Below are 23,219 nucleotides of genomic sequence, written 5' to 3'. Positions count from 1 at the left end.
TATCCCCTCCTCCCACCTCAAGCCCCACCCCCATCTCCTACCTACTAGCCTTATCCCGCCCCCTTGACCTGTCCTTCCTCCCTGAACTGACCTATCTCCTCCCTAACTCCCCACCTACTCTCACCTTTACTGGCTCCATCCCCGCCTCTTTGACCTGTCTGTCTCCTCTCCACCTATCTTCTCCTCTATCCATCTACTATCTGCCTCCCCCTCTCTCCCTATTTATTTCAGAACCCCCTTCCCCTCCCCTATTTCTGAAGAAGGGTCTAGGCCCGAAACGTCAGTTTTCCTGCTCTGATGCTGCTTGGCCTGCTGTGTTCATCCAGCTCTACACCTTGTTATCTCTGTATTTCTACCCAAGTTGAATTTCAGATGGAATGGACCAATCTATCCCACTAGGCCCACTAATCCACTAGGCAGATAACAAATGGTGTTAATGATATTTCCAGTTTTCTCTAGTTAAAAGTTAGATTTTATAAACTCCAAAATCTAAAATCAATCTAGAAGGTATGAAAATGATTCACAAGGGTGAGACCAAAACTAACAAGGAGCACATCAGACCTGGCTGAGGCTCTTTTCTAAAAAGAAGGTTGTGGAGTTGATAGCATAGATGTAGAAAAGATGTTTTGGTTTCTAGAGGAGTACAGAACTATGAACCATAAATATAAGACAGTCATCAATAAATCCAATGAGGAATTTCAGAATAAAGTTCTTAATGCTTGAGAGTGGAGTGTGTGGAGCTTTCTTCTACAGGGAGTAGTTGAAGTAAATAGTATGGATGCATTCGAGGGGAAGCTACACAAACACGAGGGAAGAAGAGTAGAGGAAATGCTGATTATCTGAGGTGAAGTAGATGAGCAGAAGTTTTTGTGGAGCATTACTGTTAGCATTGACTATTTGGGCTGAAAGACCAGTTTCTGTATAATAACTTGAGAACACCTTAAAGGCTAAATGTAAAATGCAAATATCTCACTGTATTACTAATCTAATGTATGAAGGTCTCTTCAACATATTTTGTTCTATCTTTGATAAACAATATAACATACGTAAATGGTGGCCTGCTGTATCATCTCACATTTAAACTAACTAGTGCCTGCTTTGATTGCACATCATTGTGCAGTACTGGAACGTTCTCGAAGAATTTTGGTCTTGGTTTTATGTTCAAATTCCTCGAGTTACCCTTGAATTTACAAGGTTCTGACTCTGAGACAAGAATACTATCCACTCAGTGTGAACCATCGAGGAAAATACTTTCCATCACAATATAGTGGGAATTGATGTCGAACTTCTTGGATAAATCTCCAGCAGAACCATGTGTGTTAATAGCTATTGCTAAGGGGTTGATTTGTACCTTTCTCCTAATTCACTTTCTAATCCACTTGATTTTTTGATCATGCATTTTAAGATGCCTTCATATAAAATAGCCAAGTTGCAAAATGTCTAAACACTGAAGATGTATTGTTGGTGTGCTGCTGCTGCCCCTTGTCTTTATTGCAGTAGTTATGGTACACTGAAATGGATATTATTCCCCACTCCTTGTGTCTCATAAGTGGGATCATACTGCATTGGTCGCACCCCCGCGTGGTGGGTCACATTACCTGAGGTGGCAGAATGTGTTGTTTCCAAAGTTTATGGATTGAGGTGGACCTTTCTTTTTGACGTTTTAATCTTGCTCCTGTTCACTGCAGCTGCTCGAAGTGCAAGATCGGAATGCTGAGTGTTTAGGAATGTTGCATGAATCCCAAGAGGAGCTAAAAGAATTGCGGAACAAATCAACATCGTCCTCACTTCAGCGGCCTCAGTCCTACAGCATGTTCCCAATGGTATGGAGACATCATCACATCAAATCCACACTTGTTTACAGTCAATGCATTAATTATCACTGTTTAACTCATGAGTATTGATAACTTCAAAGCAAAAGGTCTGGACAAGCTGGCTTGTCCCTGTTGACTTTCACACCAATCCTACCCGTATAGCAATGTGATGACTTTGACTTGTTTAATGTCAGACAATGCATTATTAAAAGATTTTGATATTCATATTGGCGTTATATACATATTTACAGCCCCTAATTTTTTAAAATTTTACAACTCACCAAGTATTCATCAACAGCATCTATCTAATTTTTCTACCCAGAAGGTTGAGGGCCGCAGTTGCCTGGGACTACCGGCACTTGCAATTTCCCTCCAGACACTAACCATCCTGACTTGGAACTATGTCACCATTCCTTCACTGTCTCTGTGTCCAGATCCTGGAACTCGCTCTATAACAGTGTTGGGGTATACCTACACCCAGTGGACTGCAGCGGTTCAAGAAGGCAGCTCACCAACTCGAGCAGTTGAGGAAGGGCATTAAATGCCCAAATCCAGGGAAATAATTTAATAAAAAGTAGAATTGGAAACTAAATATGCAGTGTGATGTCTTTACAGGATTCCATTGCCGCTGAGATTGAAGGAAGCATGCGGAGAGAGCTAAATCTGGAGGAGTCGACCATTCAAGACCAAAGGTAAATGGAAATAGTTCATTTGCTCCATTATTGATCCAACTGCACTTTGAAAGGAAAAAGGTTTGTTTGAACAGAACCTAAGCTTCGTAAATCCAAGAATGGTTCTCTTTCCCACCCCTCCTTGTTTGTGGAATACAGGAACAAGCTTAGGTCAGTTAATCTCCCTGATGTTCCGCCATTCAATTTGATCATGACTAATCTGTTTTTTAGCTCCATCTCTGGTTCCATTTCTTTTTAATACCATCACCTGATAAAAGTTTACTAACCTGTTTTAAATGGTTCACCCGACCTTCAGCTCCAATAGATTTCTGTGGGAGAGCGTTCCCGATTTCTTACTACTTTTTTTAATGAGGATGTGCTTCCTGATGTCATCCTTGAATGTTAACATTAAGTAAAACAAACTCCCCACTAGCCTTTCTTTACCTTCTGCCCTCCCACTCCCCACCACACCAAGAAACGGTACATTTATCAATACTTTAATTCATTTACCTTTTGTGTTTTTGCTTCAGGAATCAACACAGACGGGTTTTCCATACTGTCAGAAGTATCAATGAAACCATACAATCCCACAAGTTGGCATCCCCTCTGGGATCTATCCCAGGATCTGGTTGCTCATCTGTTGTCATGACAGTGAAACCACACCAATCTGTCATGGGGACAACTGATACAAAACTGACAAATAACTCTGCAAATGAACAGGATGCTCACTGGTAAGTAGCAGACATTAATAAATTGCCCTTCGACAGGTCAAAGTTAGTGAGCAGGTCAGACAAAGGGAAAACATTCCTTTTATTCCTTTTATGCGCTCTGTGCCTGGTGTTTCAGCATAATGCCAGAAGACTTATTGAATGCTCTCTATCAAACTCAACAAACTGAATCATAGCATAAAACTGTAGCTGAACTGGATTTCATTCCCACTGGGTGTTATTGCTAGCTTAGTTATTAGTGTCCTTGTATTTTTCACTCTTTTGCACTGGCATTGGTGCACTTATTAACTTGTGATTTTATGTGGAGAGAGAATGTTTTTACTTTATATAAATTTCAAAGTGCTGGAGAAACTCGGCAGGTTTGGCAGCATCTGTGGAGCAAGAAACAGGATTAACATTCAGTTTCCAATATGAAGTGTTTCTGGAACTGAAGGGGGCTGGAAAATGTTGACAAAGCAGGAGCCAGGACCAAGTGGAATAGAGATGGTGAGCGTGCCCAGAACAAGGGCACAAGGAGAGCTAATGGCAGTAGAAGAGATGTATAGGTACAAAATGGCAGTTAACGCTAAGTTTGAGTAGAAGAAAATAGGTCAGCTGTGCTGAGTGAATCCAAGCTAACAAGGCATGAAGGTGAGGTGGTGTAATCAAATTGGAGGAAAGTGTTCGTTGTCTGAAGTTGTTGAACTTAATATTGAGTCCTGATGGCTGTAAAGTGCCTAAAAAGTGAAAAATGAGGTGGTGTTCCTCCAGGTTGCAATGGGCTTCGCTGGAGCACTGTAGCAGGAGGAGGACAGAGATGTCAGCGTGAGGGCCAGATGGTTGACTGAAGCTTGAAGAAGGTTGGTGCCATTCTTATGGACAAAGCAGAAGTGTAGTCACTCAGTCTGCCTTTGGTCTCTCCTATCTAGAGGAGTCCACATTGTGAGCAGCCGAGACAAAATTGAAAGAAGTACAAGTAAACCATGACTTCATCTGTTTGGGCCTTGGACATTGAGGAGGTTAAAGGCCAAGAGTTGCACCTTCTGCAATTGCATGGGAAAGTGAGTAAGTGTTAGAAGTGACAGAAGAGTGAACCAGGGTCCACAGAGGAAATAGTCCCTTTGGAACGTGGAGAGTGGAGGGGAGGAGATTATAATCGGAATCAGTATTTCACATCAGAATCTGAAGAGCCTCATGTTTGTGGCAGATGGTACAGACTCATTTCTAATAAAGTAATGGCATCTACAGAATGGATGTAAGCAATAGGGAAGGGTGAACTCTATTAATTATTACTTGTTCATTTAAACAAAAAAAACAATATACATTGACTGTGTTTGTCAGTTTATTAATATGTAGAATCAGGCTATTCAGCCCAACTAATCTAGCCGATATTTATTCTTCATGTGAGTGTCCACCCAATTTACGGAATCTTTATCCTATCAAAACATCTTTCACTTCCTTGCTGCTTCTAAACTACATCTTTGGTCTTTATGAACTGCTCCATGTAATAAGGAGTTCTACATTATAATCTATCCCTAGGGAAATAAGTTTATTCTGATTTTTTTCTGTAAATATAAATGACTATCTTAAATTTGTGGCTTCTAGCCTTGACTGCTTCCACAAATGGTGATATTTGCACTGCATCTGCCCTGTCCAACCTTTCCATGACCGTTTGAGATGACAGGAATAATATTGACTCAGTGAGTTAAGGTTCCCTTAATTCTGACATTGTAGTAAAGCAGCTGACTATGGCACAAAGCCAGGTATTAATTTGTCAGTGGGTTTAAAGAATCCCTTAGCGGATAGTGACGTGGTTTGTTTGATTTACGCACATTTCTTTTCAGAGCTGGATTGAGCCTATCAGATGGATGAGTAAATTTATTTCTCCCAAGCCTTTTCCTTTGTTTACATGGGTGCATTATTTTGTTTTTAGATGGTATTTTGAAACAGAATAGTTGTTAGTGAAACATTTAATTCTCAACTGACAGCCCATTACTTTATGTGTAAGATGTCACTGGATTGATTTAACCGAGATGTTGTAATCTGCATATAGCTTGCAGTATGTTCCGAATAAATAAAAATGTATTTGCACTCACTGTAACTTCTTCTGTGCACTTAGAATTGACATGCAACTACAAGTTTCTGGCTGCACGTTAATGTGGTCACTAGCCATTTGTTGTCAGTTAATTCACCATAGCTTGTCACTCATGCTCTTATTTTATCTCTCAGCAATCTTTCAAAGACCGGGAAGCCTGGTACCCCTGGGGGCAAAGACCTGGCCACTGCCCTGCGTCGGCTCTCCTTACGGCAGGAGAATTACCTGAGTGAGAAAATGTTCTACGAAGATGAGCGGGACCGGAAGCTGTTGGCCCTGGCAACAGAGGAGGAGAACGGCTCCGCTACACCAGCTGAGAGCGTGTTGTCCACAGGGACCAATGTCACGGATCTAACAGAGATATCCTGTATTTCAGGAGTGTCCAGCTGTTTCCGCACCTTCCTACCGGAGAAGCTGCAGATAGTCAAGCCGATAGAAGGTGAGAGTAGAGACTTGTGGGTGGTCAGTTTTTACTATTAATTGTAATTGCCGTTAATTCGAGCAGAACACAGAACTATATGGAGATGTTTTAGTATAGTAGCAGCTATGAAACGCACTAGGTATAAAGTTGGGTCTGATGAAAGTTGGTCATTAGCCAGCCCAAAATTCCAGTGGGCCCAATTCCACCATTCGGTTATAAGGCAATCAAACCTCCATTGTAAACATTATGATTTATTGTATTGGGTAGATCAAGGCTGTGTAGCCAATGTTTAGATAATCCTTATCCTTTTAATCACTGAGTCATAAAATTAAACACTATATATATTGTTTCAAAACATTCATCTTAAGACTACACTCAGAGCAATTTATGTGATGCTATGTTTAGAAACTCTCACAGAAAGAATTCCCTTGGAATCAGGGGCTTAGTCTATTCATGCAGCTCATGGTACCTCCTCTTGAAGGTGACTACAGTTTTTAATTAAAATTTGCATTGTATCTCAGTTTTTAAGCTTTCTTTAAAAGAAAAATATCTGTTGTCTTGTTCTTGCTGAGTTTGACGGTTTTATGGGCCTTGAGTCATCAAACAGATTGCTGACCCTCTACAAAAGCTGGTGCGAAGCCTGGTCAATTCCTATCCCAATATCCAAAGACCTTTTCTGCTGCAATGCTGTCAGTATTATTGCAAGCAAAACAAAATGCATTTGCTATCATATTCTATAAATCAATTCTATCAACACATCCAGTTCAAGCATAATTACTACATAGTTGCTCAGCCTTTATATTCCAAACATCGTAAAAACGTATCTGTATTTTTACCACCAGTGACTTTGATGTTTTGTGTTGATGATGCATTTATCTTATTAACCCTATAGGTTACTCTTTGTTTTTTAAGTTGTCTTTTTGTCCCATAGGTTCTATGACTTTGCACCAGTGGCAACAGTTAGCACAGCCCAACTTGGGTACAATTTTAGACCCACGACCTGGGGTCCTTACTAAAGGCTTTGAGCCACTGCCAGAAGATGACGTCTATCACCTGTCTGATCTTGAGGAGGACAGCGAGGAGGGGATCACCTTCAAAGCCCAACGCACTTCTACGCCCAAGGGAACGAAGGAGAAAGAGGAAAATGAAGATAATGAGAAGCAGCTACCAAAGAGACAGGAGATACCACCAGAGATTTTTCTGCCAATGACCACATTCTCTTCCCAGGAAGCAACAGCTGGTGAGTTATGCTTCATAATAACTAGTGGACTAATAAACTGGAACTTTGTGCAATAGGAGCTGATGAGCAAGAATTGGACAGTAATAAGTGTGAATGTTCTGGGAAGGTTGTACATCATGTTACCTCTCCTCCCTTCTCCCATTGGAAGAATGCCAGGAGATTTTCCTGGGTTTTGAAAAAGAGGAATTTATACAAATTGCTTCTACAGCCTCCGATCTCACCAATGTTCTTCAAAAATGGAGCTTGTACCAGACCCAATGGGAATACCGTCTGATTTAGTCATACATTCAGTCATCTCTGCAGATTTGTGTCTGCAACTAATTTATTCAGCATCTAATGCGTAAATATACATTAAATAGCCTCTCTGGCCACTTTTGAGTCTTAACCAAAGAAATCTCATGTTCTGAACTTTGAACCAATATATTAGCTCAATAAGTCAGACCTGAGTAGGATTCTAAATTTGCTCCAAATCTCAGATTTTATGCCTTATTTCACCCGATGTGTTATAAATGACATGCTTCATGTTAAATAGCACTAATTTACTAAGTGCTGTCCTTCCAGTATATTCCGTATGCTTGACCACTGTCCATAACTTTCCAGATCTAGACTGCAGTTTTCCCCATACAGGTGCTTAACATCAAGGCGCCTTATCTAATGAGGGAATAAAAGGAACTTTTCTGCATTAAGAATCGTAATCTGCATTTAACAAACCACAGCAAAAGGCTGACTATTATTTTTAAGTGAAAATTAACCCTTTTATTAGAAGGGGATGAGCTGGCTTTTTATCCAGTTCCACTTAGAAGTTATGCACAAGGAAACTTGATGCTTAGTTCATGTCCTTCTCACATTCTAATCATGTTATGTTGTGGGGAAATGAACTGAAAATTAGGGATTATGAACAATTATAAAAAGTATGCTGGAAGGACAGCGTACAACTAAATTGGTGCCAAAATAACATGAAGTATGTCACTTATCACTTTAAATGAGAAAAAGGGCATTAAAAACTGGGCTTTGAAACAAATTACTTCGAATTTAATTCATGTTTGATTTGCCTGAGCTTTGAACTCTTTCAACGAAATAATTTGCAAGTGGCCAAAGGTGTTAAGTGTAGGTTGATGTATATAAACATTGATATATGTATCTTTTTTAAAATGGACCCCATACAAAATTTGATCTCTTTATCATGTTTGAAATCTGCATCATTGCTAGCATGAACATCTTTCCTCTTTCTCTCTGTGTATTTAGTGCGAAATCCTGGCAAATGTCTGTCACAAACCAACTCTACTTTCACCTTCACTACTTGCCGGATCCTCCATCCCACAGATGTTGCTCAAGTCACAACAAGGTGAGTTGTTAGCCTACACTGGTGTTTTCCTATAGAACTGTCATCTCCATTTATCAGCAGCCCTGTTTTAATATTTTTTTTGAAATGGTATGAACTTGAGAAAATTTACCAGGTTTCCAGTTATAGTATGTGTCACTGAGAGAGGCCATTCAGCCCCTGTTTTGTATTTCCAGCTTCCAGTAGCCAATTAGAACAACTCCTTCCTCTTTCCTGTATAGCACTGCAAGTTTTTTTTTTTTCTTTTGAAAAGGATATGTGTGTGCATATATACTTCTTACTGAATCTTGCACCACTTTCAAACAATGCATACTGATCATAGCAACTCACTGCATTAGAAAATATCTCATCTTCCCTCTGTTTCTATTCTTAAATCTGGTTACCGACTCTCCTGCCGCTGAAACCATTTCCTCCTTATTCACTCTATCCAGTCTCTGCTTAAATTTGAACACACACCCTTGCAGGTTCTCTCCTCTTAAGGGAAACAATCCCTGTGACAAGATAAAACACTTTTAAAGCTTGATGAGGTGATGCCTAATTTTTTGTTTTGAATGAAGGGATGAAGTTATACAAAACGAAATAATGTGCAGATATTTGAAATACTTAAGAGTTGGCAGCACCAGTGGAGAGAGAAACAGAGTTAATGTTTCAAGTTGATTATAGGAAAATTGTGATTACTCTTGAGAGGGTACAGAAGGGATTTACAATGATGTTGACTAATTTTTAGTGAGAGGCCACCTCCTTCCTCCGCTACATTGATGACTATCAGCACTGCCTTGTGCTCCTACGAGGAGCTTGAACAGTTCATCAACTTTAGTAACACCTTTCACCCCAACCTCAAGTTCACCTGGACCATCTCCAATACCTCCCTCACCTTCCTGGACCTTTTCCGTCTCCATCCCTGGTAACCACCTCCGCACTAACATCTATTTTCAAGCCCGCCGACTCCCATAGTTACCTGGACTACACCTCCTCCCACCTACGCACACATACCTCGGACGATTGCGATCCTGTACTCCCAATGCCTCCGGCCCCGCCACATCTGATCCCAAGATGGAGCGTTCCACTCCCGGATATCACAGATGTCCATCTATTTCAAGGACCGCAACCCTTCCTCTCCCCACACCTTCGATGATCAAAAATGCCTTCAACTGCATCTCTTACGTTTTCCACATTTCTGCCCTCAAACCTCCTGCCCCCAACAAAAATAAAAACAGAATCCCCCTGGTCCTCACATACCACCCCATCAACCTCCTCATCCAGCATATCATTCTATAGTTCGACCCCAAGACCAAAGACAACATTTCCCTCCGCACCCCTATCTGCCTTTTGTAGGGACCACTCACTCCACACTCTCCACTAACCCCACCATACTGAGCACCTTTCCCTGAAACCACAGGAAGTTCTACACCTGCCCCTACAGCTCCAACCACCCCCCCACCTTTGTTCAAGGCCCAAAGCAAACCTTTCATATCCAATAGGGGTTCACCTGTACATCCTCCAACTTGGTCTACTGTATCCGTTGCTTCCGATGTGGCCTCCTCTACATCAGTGAGACCAAGCATGGACTCAGAGACTGTTTCAAAGAGCATCTGCAGTCTGTACGCAACAAATTACAACACCTTCTGGTTGCCAACCATTTTAACTCCTCATCTCGCTCCTTCGGTGACATGTCCATCCTGGGCCGCCTCCAATGTCACAATGACACCACCTGCAAACTGGAGGAGCAGCACCTCATATACTACCTCAGGAGCCTACAGCCCGATGGCCTAAAAATGAATTCACCAGTTTTAAAATCTCCTCCTCACCCTCAGCCTCATCCCATGTCCAATCCTCCCTGTCATCCCCGCCTCCTTGACCTGACACAACCTGTCTATCTTCTCTCCCACCTATCCGCCCCACCCATCCCACTGACCAATCCCCACCACTCCCTACCTGCACTCACCTATCACCATCGCACCTACCTTCCCCAGCCCCACCCCGCCCACTCCGATTATTTCCCAGCTCCCTTCCCCCTCCCCATTTCTGAAGAAGGGTCCTGATCCGAAACGTGAACTTCCCTGCTCCTCTATTGCCTGGCCTGCTGTGTTCCTCCAGCTCCACACTGTGTTGTGTATGTTTAGGGTTGTTTTCTTTGAAACAGAGCTGACTGACTGACTTAATTAAATTAGTGAGTTTAATATTAGGGTCACCGCATCTTGTATGAGCTTCAGAAGGTGGGATCTTCATGATAACCTCAGTCGATACAGGAATTGAATTTGTGCTATTGGAATCACTCTCTGCTTTGCATTCGATCCAGCTGAACTAATCAACCCCAGAGAGGCCTAGATAGAGTAGCTAGAATGGCCCTGTTCCCCTTGGCTGAGGTGTTCGTAACCGGGGACTCCGATTTAAGATCAGAGGTGTTTCAGAGGGAGTTCAAGGTCAAGTGTTTTCACCTAGATGGTGGTGGGGATTAGGAACTGACTGACTGAAAGGGTAATAAAAGCAGAAACCTTCATCACATTAAATTCTTCAATAGGGTTTTGAAGAGCTATAACCTAATATGGCTATGGACCAAGAGCAGGAAAATGAGATTAGACTGGATGAACACTCCTTGCTATGAGTCATGTTTGACTAGGGGTTCGATGGGATACTTGGACACTGTAAACGCCTTCTATTATCAGTGAAAGTGGTAGATGCAGGTACAGTTATAACATTTAAGACATTTGGACAGATATGTGAATAGGAAAGGTTTAGAGGGATGTGGGAAACTTAGTTGGCATGGACAAGTTGGACCGAAGGGTCTGTTTCCCTTCTGTATGACACTGACTCTATGGCTACTTGAGAGCTAGTACAGAAAAGAATGGCCTCTTTTCCATGCTATATATTTCTTCATCTATAATCAAGGAAGTACAGTCTATGAACATCCAGGCTGAGTCTGAAGAAGGGTCACCGAACCCGAAACGCTAACTCTGTTTCTTTCCTTCACAGATGCTGCCAGACTTGCTGAGCTTTTCCAGCAACTTTGTTTATGTTCCTGATTTACAGCGTCCGCAGTTCTTTCGGTTTTTATTGAGTCTAATTAAACACTTCTGGTACCGTATCAAATTTTGAATATGGAAACAGAAGTAAGCCATTTAGCCTGTTCGGCCTGTCCTGCTATTCAGAGATCGTGACTCCTTATTTTCCTCAAATCCCTTAGTAACTTTGGATAACAAACATCTCTGTCAATCTCACATGTCAAATGAACAATTAATCTAGAATCAATTGCTGTTACAAAAGAGTTTCAAACTGTTGCCACACTTTGTGTAACAAGTGCTTCCTAATTTCACTCCTGAAATGTCTGGCTCTGACCTTTAGACGATGCCCTAATCTTAGACACCCTTGTGGAAATAGTTTCTCTCTACTTACCTTGTTTTCTCTCCTTAGTACCGTTTAAACTTTGACCAAATCAATTTCAACATTTTAAATTCCAGGGAACTCCTTCTATTTTAACCCTTGGAGTTATAATAACTTTCCAGTAAATATACACTTCATTCTCATGTTATGAACTGTTGCCCATTTAAGTGTTTTATTATGATCATATAACTCTTCACCTTGTAGCTTTTCACTCCTTCAGGACTGGTCATTCCCCACGATAGTGAGATGCTGCTCTGACACTCTGCCTCATCTTTTAAGATGTTGCAACTTGAGGTGTGAGGCAGCTTGATGGACAAGTTGTTGTCATTTTGAATGAGGGGTAGCAAGCTCCTCCCAGTCACTAATGTCAGTGCTGCCACTTCAAGGAGAGCTTCACAATGTTTTTGAAGCACTTCCTTCAACCTCCCTCAAATGCGGGTCATTTGTGAGTTGATTTATTTAAAATAAACTAAATAAGCACATGTCAGAGAAATGAATAGAAGGATTTGCTGATGGGGTAAAAGTGATTTATGTGGTGCATAAACTTCAAAATAGATCAGTTGGGCTGAATGGCCTTTTTCTGTGCAATTTTGTGTAATGAAGGTAAATACATGATGTAAATACTGGAAGACTACATTTAAAGAGAATACTTGGCGAACAATTTTACATAAATGTCCAATAACCTCCCTGATTTTGAAAATCAGGCTGAGCCACGATGTCATGTATTGATCAGACTTAACATGGATAGATTTTGTCGTTGGTGGTAGTGCTGTGCAGTGGAAATATCCATATTATTTGTGGAGCGAATCATTTAGGCTCAAGGAAATGAAATCCTGCTTTAAGTGAAATACTTTTGCTGGGTACTTGACGTGACCATTTGTGTGATTCATCTGTTCCACTTTTGTTTTAGCTTCATGTACTCTCCAGTGCCAAAGATCGGGGGGTCGTCCATCAACATCAATTCCAGCAGCCCCAGATTTACTTGCCGCCCAAGCATCGGTGAATCCTTCATGAAGACAAGGGATTCGACTACCACTCTGAGCAGTACAAGCAGCCTGACCAAACTGCTGCTTGATCGTGGGATCTCTGCTGGCATTTATCGTTGCCCCCTTTTGAAACGCCCACCTGTGGCTCGCCCTAAGACGTTAGCTATACCTTGTACTCCACCGAACTCCCCCTCCTGCTCTCCGTGCCCATCGCCCTTGCCCTTTGACACACGGAGTGCCATTGACAACTTCCTGGCTTCACGGCCAGCCGAGACACTGCTCCAGGAGGTTTACTGCTTGAAGCCCGGGCGGAGCCGTACGGATTCTGCTCCCATCAGTCTGAACTTGGTCAAGAAGCTGCAAAGGATGGGGATTGCCCAAGTGGTCAACCCTAAGAGCACCCAAGAGCACGATGAGAGCGTAGAAGGCAGGAACAGGCAACGTAGACCTGACACGGCAGTGTTCATGGGAACTGGCAGTAGCCTTCTGGGAGGTTTAAGGCGGAACCAGAGCCTCCCCAGTGTGATTGGTGGACTTGGCATACCGGTACCAAAAATGGGCAACTTAACTGAAGACAAGACTGAAACCAAGTTGGATTTATCGGCACAGTGATGACTGATGAGGTATCACTGGTGTGAATATTTGCTCCCCTACCCCGCTGCAGAATACTAAGTGGAACAAAGGGTACTTTTTTTTTGTTGTTGGAAGGCCCCTGAAAGTCTCAGGATGGTGAGCGTAAGTGCACAAGCAAGCAGAGAGGGTGGAAGAGCCAAGGAAGGAAATGGAAATGGAAATGGGAATGGTTTAAGAGATGAGAGGGTAAATGAAGGGAACCGATTATAATGAAACTAGGAAAGAGAAGTGTGGTAAAATTAAGAGTTTTTTTTGAGGTTTTGCATAGGGAATGATGAAAACAAGACGGCTTCACACTATCGATTGAAATAACTTTGTAAGTTAAGCACAATTCACAACTCATTCTATTTGGCAAGAATATTATATCATCATATCTGCTCTGCCACCAAATGCTAGAAGCACAGAACAAAGCATAAAGTACAATCCAGAAAACTTTGTGGGAGAAGCACTGTTTTAGTAGCAATTTGCAGCAATATTAAATGGTTGTGAATGAGTACAACAATTGAGAAACTCTAACTGCCCCAGTCCAATAGTTGTGCTATATTCCTTTGTTGTCCACACCTTGCACTGCACTATCAGTGTTTGCAATGACTAGCATTTTCAAACCACATGCATTTTGGCATTTTAGAAATCAGTCATCACACCAGAGCCTGTGTTGTCACGAAATGTAAATAATCCTTTAACTTCTGCCTGCATGCTCCTTAATACTTTGCTTTTGTAATGTCACTTATTAATCCTTATTTAAGTGCTCTGGGATGGTTTAGGTTTTCTGAAAGTCGTTACACAAGACTCCTGGCACACACTCTTTGCCTGAAGATAGAAAGGTTTTCAGCCTTAAGGTATTGCATGCATCTCTTTTGAGAGTCTTTGTAATCAATTCTGTAACGGTGACATAATGTCAGTCTGAAAGCTGCGCTAATCTACTATATACTCAATTGGATATTGGGTGCCCTTGGCATTTTTGCAGTGAGAGTACCAGTTTGCATAATACATGGCCTTAGCAACACGGGGAATGAAGGCCATTCAGTTTAAAACCATGTATATTCAATGAAGTGTTATCTAGGAGTGACCTAGGACTTTATAATGGGAGCCAGTTTGGGTGGGTGAGGGTGGGGTGCAGTTGCTGAGCTTTATACTTTTTATTGTGAGTTGTTTCAGTTGTTTTATTGTTTCACATAAATTCCTAAGGTGTCTTTTTTTTTGCACTGTTTGCTAATATATTGTAACTGTAATTTGACACAGGCTGCTGAGTTTAGTTGTAAAATTTGCAAGAGTCTGCAAAACCTCAGGTGGGATCACTAGCAATGCAAGTGAAATGAGCTGGTCACGCATCAGATTGTCACGGGTTTAATTTGTATTTCTTTGTACTGTGCAGTTTTGGCCTGTTTTGGTTTTGAGTGGAATGGAACGGACAGGCTCGGTTGTTAAACACGGGACTGAGCGGTGCAATGGATTCCATCTTTTGGGTTTTTAAGGTGCAGCCTGTAGAGATGTGACAGACTTTACAAAATGAGGATGGTAAATTCACTGCAGCCAAAAAGCACATGGTTTCATTCAATTTTGTCATTTCAAAAACAACAATCCCACGTGGTAGAGTGAATGGAGAGAGGGGAAAATTTTAGTCCAAGTTGACTTGACAACGTAATTATGGTTCCTGTTGTCATGGCTCAAGTATATTCAGACTTTAGTAGAATTCTCAATGTTATTGGCATGATGTAGCCTGATTCGGTTTTATTCAATATGTCAATGCATTTTAATTGCTCTGCATTCAGCAACTCTTGTTCTTTTTCTCTCTCTTGCTCACACTCCGGCCTGTGCCATGACTAACAGGAGGGGTTCAGTCAGGCGAAGTAGTGATATTGTCTTGACTATGTGTAAGGTTAGAGTTGCCAACTCTTTACACACCTGCGAGGAGGTTTGCCACATGTCTTTCACCAGTTCCATACCCCACCGCCCTCCCCCAATACCCCACGTGACATATTCTTCCTCTTGTTAGTATTTACAATGCTGTTATCCAATTAGGTATTTCTTTATTGATTCTTTATATAAAAAGGACAGTTTGACCACCGTTTTATAACCTAAAAATCAATGTGTTCAAAAGTTGTTTTTTTATAAATGCGTCTATTGTGTCTTGAATTGCTTGCTTCAGTGCCCTTGAAGTTAGTCATTAAATCCTGGAGACTCCAAGACAGTCCTCCAACAGAGTTTTGTGTTCGTTCAATGTGTTCGTCCATAATCTGCAAAGTTGCAGAGTCCAGCTTTTTTTCTGAACACTACTCAAATGGTGCATCCACTAATGGTTCAGTACGTGTGTTGATTCCCTGGGATTTCTCCCAGTCTGAGCACAAAAGAAGTACTACTTCATTTGGCAAAAGATACTGTTTTGCACTTTAAAATAACTTGCACTTTTTGGTTTGTAATCCAAAGTAATATCAAGATAGGGAAACCTGTGGAAATTTAATGCGGAACAACCTTTTAAATTCTTTTTCGCCATTAAAGTTCCTTCATTTTTCAAAGATTTGAGGTTTACTTTTTGCTGATGGATTTTGCAGTCGACCAACTTCCAATTTGGACTTTAATCTATACAATCCTGTATTGGGTTGGACTGCACAAACCCAGGGATCCCTGCTCATCTATGACTTGTGTATTAGAGAGATGGCACAGTCATTACTTGCTGTTTGATATCTGGTAGTTGTAATAAACAGGAGAATGACGATCCCTTTGGTACCTAGAACCTTCAAGTGTCCTCACTTGTAACAGTGTCTGTTGCCCCTGTATCTCTAGCTGTGATAGACTGTGTCTCCCAGTTGAACTGTTGGTCAGTGGCTGTGTAAAAATTGTCAAATGAGACTTGGAGCAGAATATTCCTTTGCCCAGTGCTCATTGTACATTGTCTAGTTTTGCCTAGACTTCATATAAAGATTCTGATTAATGGGACCACAAACAAAGTACTGTTAAACTAAATAGCTAGATATTGAAAGCTTCAGTTTCAACCTCCCGAGGTTTGTAAATGCATATTCTGTTTAAATACAGACTTTTGACTGTGGACATTGGTGATAATTGCACTTGTATGCAACTGAAATGTTGTGTACTTTTTCAAATGAAATTATTTTTACAAGGGAATCACCAACTGAGAGGAGGAGTTGCCTTCTGTTTATAGAGCTGGTTTGAATTTAATCTGCTCTCCATGGAGCAGTACCTCACATTCTCAGTCTAAATGCCACATTCAGTAAAAGCAAGTCACTGATGCCCATCAGGCCCTAGGATCCCTGCTAATTTAGGAAGCAGAGATAGAAAGAAACAATTATTTGTACAGGGCTCAATTGAGTCTATATTCAGATACCTGTATTGTTGCTTCTGGCCTTGCATGATTCATTTCTTTTATAGTTAATAAATATATATTTGCAAGATTGAGACTGACCAAAGGTGTTGTAGCTGTGTGATAGGGAGGTAGAAAATGTCCTAACACCTTGTCTGTCTTTTGGGGTGTCAGGCCCTTGACCAGATGTCTATTTCTCGGCAATGCAGAGAAGGGAGTTTGTCCTGTCTGATGTTTGGGTCTCTGGGCAGTATGCAATGTGAGCAGTTAGTCTTTACTGAATGTAAGCCATCCTCAACCATCTATATCATTGCATTTCATTTGCCAGTCTCTGGGAAAATCTTGCACTAAACTTTTATTTTGGGTAGGGAGCATTAATCTTGTCCCAGTACGTGACTAGCTTTTTTGTTTTGCTTCCTCAGTTATTAACTTTAACTTCAATATTTGACGTGTCCCACCCTCATGTTCTAGCAACAATGAAATACAAGAGATGAGTCATGATGGTACCTAGCTGGATTTAGTTTAATGTCTCGGCCCTTGCAGTTTATATTCTAGAATTACTCGAGAACAATTGTGACTATTTGTTATGCATTATTTAATATTGTAATAATTGATGTAACTGCAAAGTTACATGGGATTTCTGAGTCACTTCAACTCTCAAATAAAAGCATTTTTGTAAATTCCCCCTAGTTGTTGCTTCTGTCATTTACTTTCACTATGTCAGTACCAGCCTTGGGCTGATGTGAAGTCCTGGCGGTGGAAGATACGCGAGTTGGATTTCTCACGTCTCATGTGGTCTGGTCGCTCTGGGACTTTGTCTGTATCTTGGTGTGTCTGGCAATAGAATTATTGAGAGAAGGGAACTTCACATTGAATGTAATACAGGAAACAAATCACATCTTACTTCTCAAGGAGCAGCGAGAGTTTTGCCCAAAATCAAAAAGATGGCTCTGCAACCGATATTACAAATGGAAGCACTGACCAGTGGAGCCAAATGGCGTTGCATCTGTGAAAATAGCAACTAGGATTCACTTACTTATTAATAAAACAGTATCACTGAATTTTGCTACCTAATCTTTCTAATCACTGGTAATAACTGAATTATAGATGTCAAAACTAATCCATACACTTGGCCACTTCCAGAATATTACTAAACCCTTGGAGTGGTGACAACCGAGAGTCCACATGAGGGGGAAGAGTTTTGCAGTGGTGACACTTGAGATTTAATAGATTTGATCATTTAAGGCCTAATCTACATAGAGAATGTAAAAGTCAACTGGACAAAGATGATGAGTTTGTAGCTTCTTAGGATAGCACATTCTGGCGCTGACCAGAGAGAACGGTGTCCTAGACCTGGTATTGTGCATTGAAAGGGGATCAATGAATGATCTCGTAGTGAAGGCATCCCTAGATTAGCAGCAACCACAATATAATTTCATGTTCAGTTTGAAGGAGAAGGGAGTAGATCAGAGACTAAGTGTAAATGAGGACTTGGAAGCAGAACTGGCTGAAGTCAATTAGCAAATTACATTAATGGAGATGCAGCGGCACACAATCAAGGGGATATTTCAGAATACCCAGTATAGATACTGGGTTCAAGGGATGGACCTACCATCTGTGATTAACTAGAAATTTTAAAGATGGTATCAAGCTTTTTCCTTTTTTAAAAAAGGAGCAAATAATTGTGTAAAAATAGATGGCAAGTCTAAAGATTAGACAAATTTTTAAAAACGACCGATAGAGAGGGGGAAAAATTAGTGAGGAAAGCTAGCCAGAACAATAACGTTAGTAAGAGTTTCAACAGGACAATGAGGAGTAGGTGAATCAGCACTCGAGCCTGCTCCACCATTCTATAATATCATGGCTGATCTGCCCAGGACTCAACTCTATTTTAAAAATCTATCCATCTTTTTAAATATTTTTTGATCTAACCTCTACAATTATGAGGTAGAGAATGCCAGACATTCACTATCCTCCGATATGGTATGGGGAGCAGAACTCTACACACGACCCCAGGTGTGGCTTCACCAACAGCCAGACTTGCCCATTTTAAGACTTCAACACTCGCCGCCCTGGTCAGAGTAATAACAGCCAAAATATAATTTGCCTTTCGAATAGAAGAGCCTTTATTGTCATGGGCACGCGAATGAGTGCAGTGAAATGTTTGTAATGTTGCTGCTTTGGGTGCTGTCTTAAAGTATCTGTACCTAGGTACCCTGTACCTAAGTATTTGTTACAGAATTGAAACAGCAAAAAAAAAGTCCAGCAGGTTTTAAAAAACACTCTAATTACTCAAAGTCCAGAATAAGAATAAAATGCATCTTTAAAAGTACCCAAATTATAGTCCTTTTCACTGAGTCCATGCCTGCTGAGCTTCAGAACACAAGGCCTTGTTTCTCCACGGGCAGACCTCCTGCCTGGACTTGTCTCCCAGGTTGGCCTCGGCTTAGTCTGCTCCTGCACCGGGTTAGACTCTGACTAGCTTCCGCTCTCCATTCCCTCCAGGTGGGGTAGTTTAAGTTAAAAATTGGGGGGAGATAGAAAAACTGGTGAGCAGAAGAGCTCTGGCTGGAGTGTCCTACTCTGCTGCTATCTTGAACAGCCTTGATACTTAATGCTCCTTGTGCACGTAACACAAAACATGCAGAAGAACACCCAGATTCCTCTCCATTGCCCTTTTTTGGAATCTCTCTCTCTCTCTCTCTCTCTCCATTTTAATAATATTCCTACTTTGATTCTTCCTACCAACGTGCATGACCTCTCTCCTACATTCAATTCCATCTGACAAGATTTTGCCAACTCAACTTATCTCTCTCCGTCACTGCATGCCCTCTTGTCTATTTTATGTCAGCAGCAAACTTGGATACATTTCACTCAGTGCCTTCCTCCAAGTCATAAATATAGGTAGTATATAACTTATCAATGATCCTTGTGGCACTCCATTCAAAAGATGTAACTAACCTAAAAGTTCCTGAGTTTGTGTGGTAACCAACCCTCAATTCATGCTAATTCATTACCTTCCTTCAATACTACACGCTCCCTATATTAAACTTTTCTGTAGCACCTTTATATGTCTTCGTGAAATTCAAGTGCACTACATCAACTGGCTCCCTTTTATCAGCTCTATTATATCCTCAAAGAACTCTCTAGCAAATTTGTCAAACATGCTTCCGTTTTATAAAACTATGCTGACTCTGCTGAAAGCTTTTCTAGAGATGCCCTGCTGTTTCTTCCTTCACATACTCCAGAATTTTCATGGTGATTGATGTTATGCTAGAATGCTGAGAGGCATGGTTAGCGTGAATATGGAAAAGATGTTTCCACTTGGAGAGATTGGGAGTCAAAGGCACAATCTGTGAAGAGATGACCCTTCAGAACTGAGATGAGGAGCAGTTTCTTCAGCCAGAGAGCAGTTAATCTGTGGACCGCATTGTTACAGATGGCTGTGGAGGCCAAGTTATTGAGTATGTTCAAGACCAAGATAGATTAGGTTCTTGATTAGTAAGGAGATCAAAGGTTACATTGAGAAGGCAGGAGAATGGGGTTAAAAAAACACATTGGCCATGATGGAAAGGTTGGGCCAGATGGGCTAATTCTGCTCCTGTATCTTTATGGTCTTACGATCTAACTGCCTTATGGTTTCCTGCTTTGTCTGCCTGCCTTCTTGAAAATGGGGGTCACATTGGAAAACTGCTAATCTGCTAGAATCCAGTTTGTTCTGGAATATTCCAGAACAATGATGCCACTAACCCTGCAGCCACTACCATTTAAATACTACATCCTTTGTGTTAGACTTTTGCAAGACTTTTCCTTCAATTGGCACCTTGCTCATTAGATCCTTTGGGATCTTTATAGTGTCCTACATTGTGAAGACTGATGCAAAATATTAGTTTAAATTTCCTTTTTCCCTGTTCCCTGTTATCAATGCTCCAGTCACATCCTCCAAGACTTCCTCACTCACCTTAGCTACTTTCTTTTTTACGTATCTGTGGAAGTTCTTGCTTGTTTTTATGTATTTTGTCCATTTATTTTCATTAATGAATTCTATCCCTCTTTTTATTGGCTTTTTAGTCATTCACCGCTGGGTCCTCTGGCCTGCCACTAACTTTGCTATTTTGTATTCCTTAGGTTTTGGTAGGATATTTCTCTTGAATGCCTTTGAGAAAGATGAACCACCCCAAGTTTATAGAGTCCTTTCTGACAGGTGTAAATTTTGCCAAGCATTATGAAATAACTGCTTAAATATCTGCTGCTGCTCATCCATTGCCCCTCCCCTTAGTCCATTTTCCAAACCTACTTTAAACGTTGTTTTTCCATACCCTGTATTTCCCCTTAAGTTGAGGATACTGGTTTGAGATGAGTTGTTCTCCCTCAAACTGAATTTGAAATTCCACCATATTGTGGTCATTGACAGTTCCATTTCAGCCATCACTGTCTCAGAGCATATGAACCCAAAATTGCAACTCATAATTCTGGTAAAAGCAAGTTACTTGTTTGAATGATAGTTGCTCTCTTGAGGGTGGGGTCAGTGAGGTAGTAAATTAATTTTGAGAGTCAGATCATTTCTTCTTTAAAGCTGTTTCTGTATCTTGTGATTAAAATGATGCAACACTGTCCTCTGCTGGAGGATGTACATTACAGCACACATACAGAAGGGAAATAATCAGTGATTCCACAAGGGGACAGCATTTGGGCAGAACCGACAGGAACGTTAAGCCAACCAGAAGTTTGGCATTGAGACAGTAAAGCGAGCAAATCTTTAATGATATCTTGGGGAAAAAAAAATGTGTAAACACTTTGAAATACGTTTCAGACTTTATCAAAGCTCCTGAAAGTAAAGCCACTCACCATCCTGATAGGAATATATTGCTGTTCTTTCAGTGTTGCTGGGTCAAACACAGATAACACATGCTTCATGAGGGCAGCTCACCATCACCTTCTCAAGGGCAACTAGGAATGGACGATAAATACTGCTGTGGCCAGCAATGCCCACACCCTTGAATGTATAAGAAAAAAGGCAAAAAATTGAGGCAAGTAAAAGAAAGTTTATAACAAGGACACGAAAAATAAAGATGTTCATTTTAAACAAAAACACTCTGTGCCCTCTCTCTGAAAGAGGTCTCTTCTTAGTTAAGTGCGGTGAAACCTTATCCCACTGAACTTCTGAAGAAGGGTCACTGGACCTGAAATGTTAACTCTGTTTTCTCTCTGCAGATGCTGCCAGAGCTACTGAGTTTTTCCAGCAATTTCTGTTTTTATTTGATTTCCAGCACCCACAGTTCTTTGGACTTCTTTCCTTTTCCCTACTGAGTCCTGAGTTGGAGAATGAAAAGGCCCGAGACGGGGAATGTGAGGGAAAGGGGTACAGGGACCTGTTGGACCAGGGGCAAGGTGGGGCAGATTTCAAAGTGATTTCAGCATTTCAGCTCTCGATTGCACTTTGGGAAATCCAGCCCTTAGCCAATTTCCCCACAGACCAGAAACACGTCATTCAGTCCATCAACTCTGCACCGATCCTCCAAAGAGCATCTCTACCCTATCCCTGTAACACTGCATTTCCCATGGCTAACCCACCTAGTCTGCACATGCCTGGACACAAGGGGGCAATTTATCATTGCCAGTCCACCTAACCTGCACATCTTTGGACTGTGGGAGGAAACCCGAGCACCCAGAGAAAACCCGCACAGACATGGGAGAATGTGCAAAGTCCACACAGACAGTTGCCCAAGGGTGGAATCAAGCCCAAGACTCTAGCACTGTGAGGCAGCAGTGCTAACCACTGAGCCGCTGTGCTACCGCTTCACTCTCACTGAGACAGGAGAGGGGATGACGATTAGGGTTCAGTATTTTTAAACTTGCTTGTCAACATGTAGAAGGTTCAACAAATTCAATAGCAACTTCAACATCCATGACAGGTAAACACCAAACAATGGCAACAACAGCACTGTCATTTAAACCATAAACACACTCGGCATGAAGGACAATTTGCTGAGCAAGACAGAGGGAAAGTCAGTATAACTGGAAATTTGGTTCAAAGTGGGATAAAAGTGCAGCGGGGGTTCAGAAGTCCCTTAAGTAAGATTTACTGCAAGGTGTCAAGCCTCCGAAGTGAGGGTGAGTGGGGAGGAAGACAGGCAGGGGTCAAGAGGTTGACCTGCAGTGAGACCAGCGGCAGAGTAACATCACGAACAACAGCGAAACATTAATGCAGGTAAGACTGCTTATTCTCTTTCTTAAAAATGGTCTGTGATTGATACTGGTGTAAATATAGATGACAATAAAGTGTAAGAGAGGATATATGAGAGTAATTAGTTCATAATTTAAATAAAATACGATTGTGATGGATAGGATGGGTGATGTATTGCTGTTGCAGCACATCGGAGCTGCTGGACACCAGGGTAGCCGAGGGTGAATACATCTGGAGTAACAGTTTGCTATTTGAGGAACTTTGGATACAAATTGGAGAGCTGCAATCCAAATTACAGGCATCATGCCACTTCAAGGAGGGGGAATGTTAGCATTTTGTTCGAAGAGGTAATCAAATTAGGTAATTTCATGGACAGGAGGCTGTGTCCGCAGGAGAGGAAGCTGTGGACACCCAGGGGGTACT

The 23,219-nt window shown here is 41.4% G+C and overlaps 1 protein-coding gene across 1 annotated transcript in view; it reads left to right on the top strand.

Annotated features, from left to right (window-relative positions):
- The window catches only part of trak2 (trafficking protein, kinesin binding 2), a 69,748-nt gene extending 52,456 nt beyond the window's left edge, over positions 1–17,292 (top strand). Inside the window, exons 10-16 of the mRNA XM_020528022.2 lie at positions 1,689–1,823; positions 2,430–2,506; positions 3,016–3,216; positions 5,422–5,726; positions 6,640–6,948; positions 8,194–8,293; positions 12,582–17,292. Of these exons, the coding sequence (XP_020383611.2) occupies positions 1,689–1,823; positions 2,430–2,506; positions 3,016–3,216; positions 5,422–5,726; positions 6,640–6,948; positions 8,194–8,293; positions 12,582–13,269 (1,815 nt within the window). The 3' untranslated portion in view covers positions 13,270–17,292. The remainder of the gene's footprint in view (positions 1–1,688; positions 1,824–2,429; positions 2,507–3,015; positions 3,217–5,421; positions 5,727–6,639; positions 6,949–8,193; positions 8,294–12,581) is intronic.
- The last annotated feature ends 5,927 nt before the right edge of the window (positions 17,293–23,219 follow it).

The sequence above is a fragment of the Rhincodon typus genome, chromosome 7, assembly GCF_021869965.1.
Source record: "Rhincodon typus isolate 14 chromosome 7, sRhiTyp1.1, whole genome shotgun sequence".
Classification (NCBI taxonomy): domain Eukaryota; kingdom Metazoa; phylum Chordata; class Chondrichthyes; order Orectolobiformes; family Rhincodontidae; genus Rhincodon; species Rhincodon typus.
The sequence above is the reverse complement of the archived record's forward strand: the minus strand, read 5'-3'. Positions and strand labels throughout refer to the sequence as shown.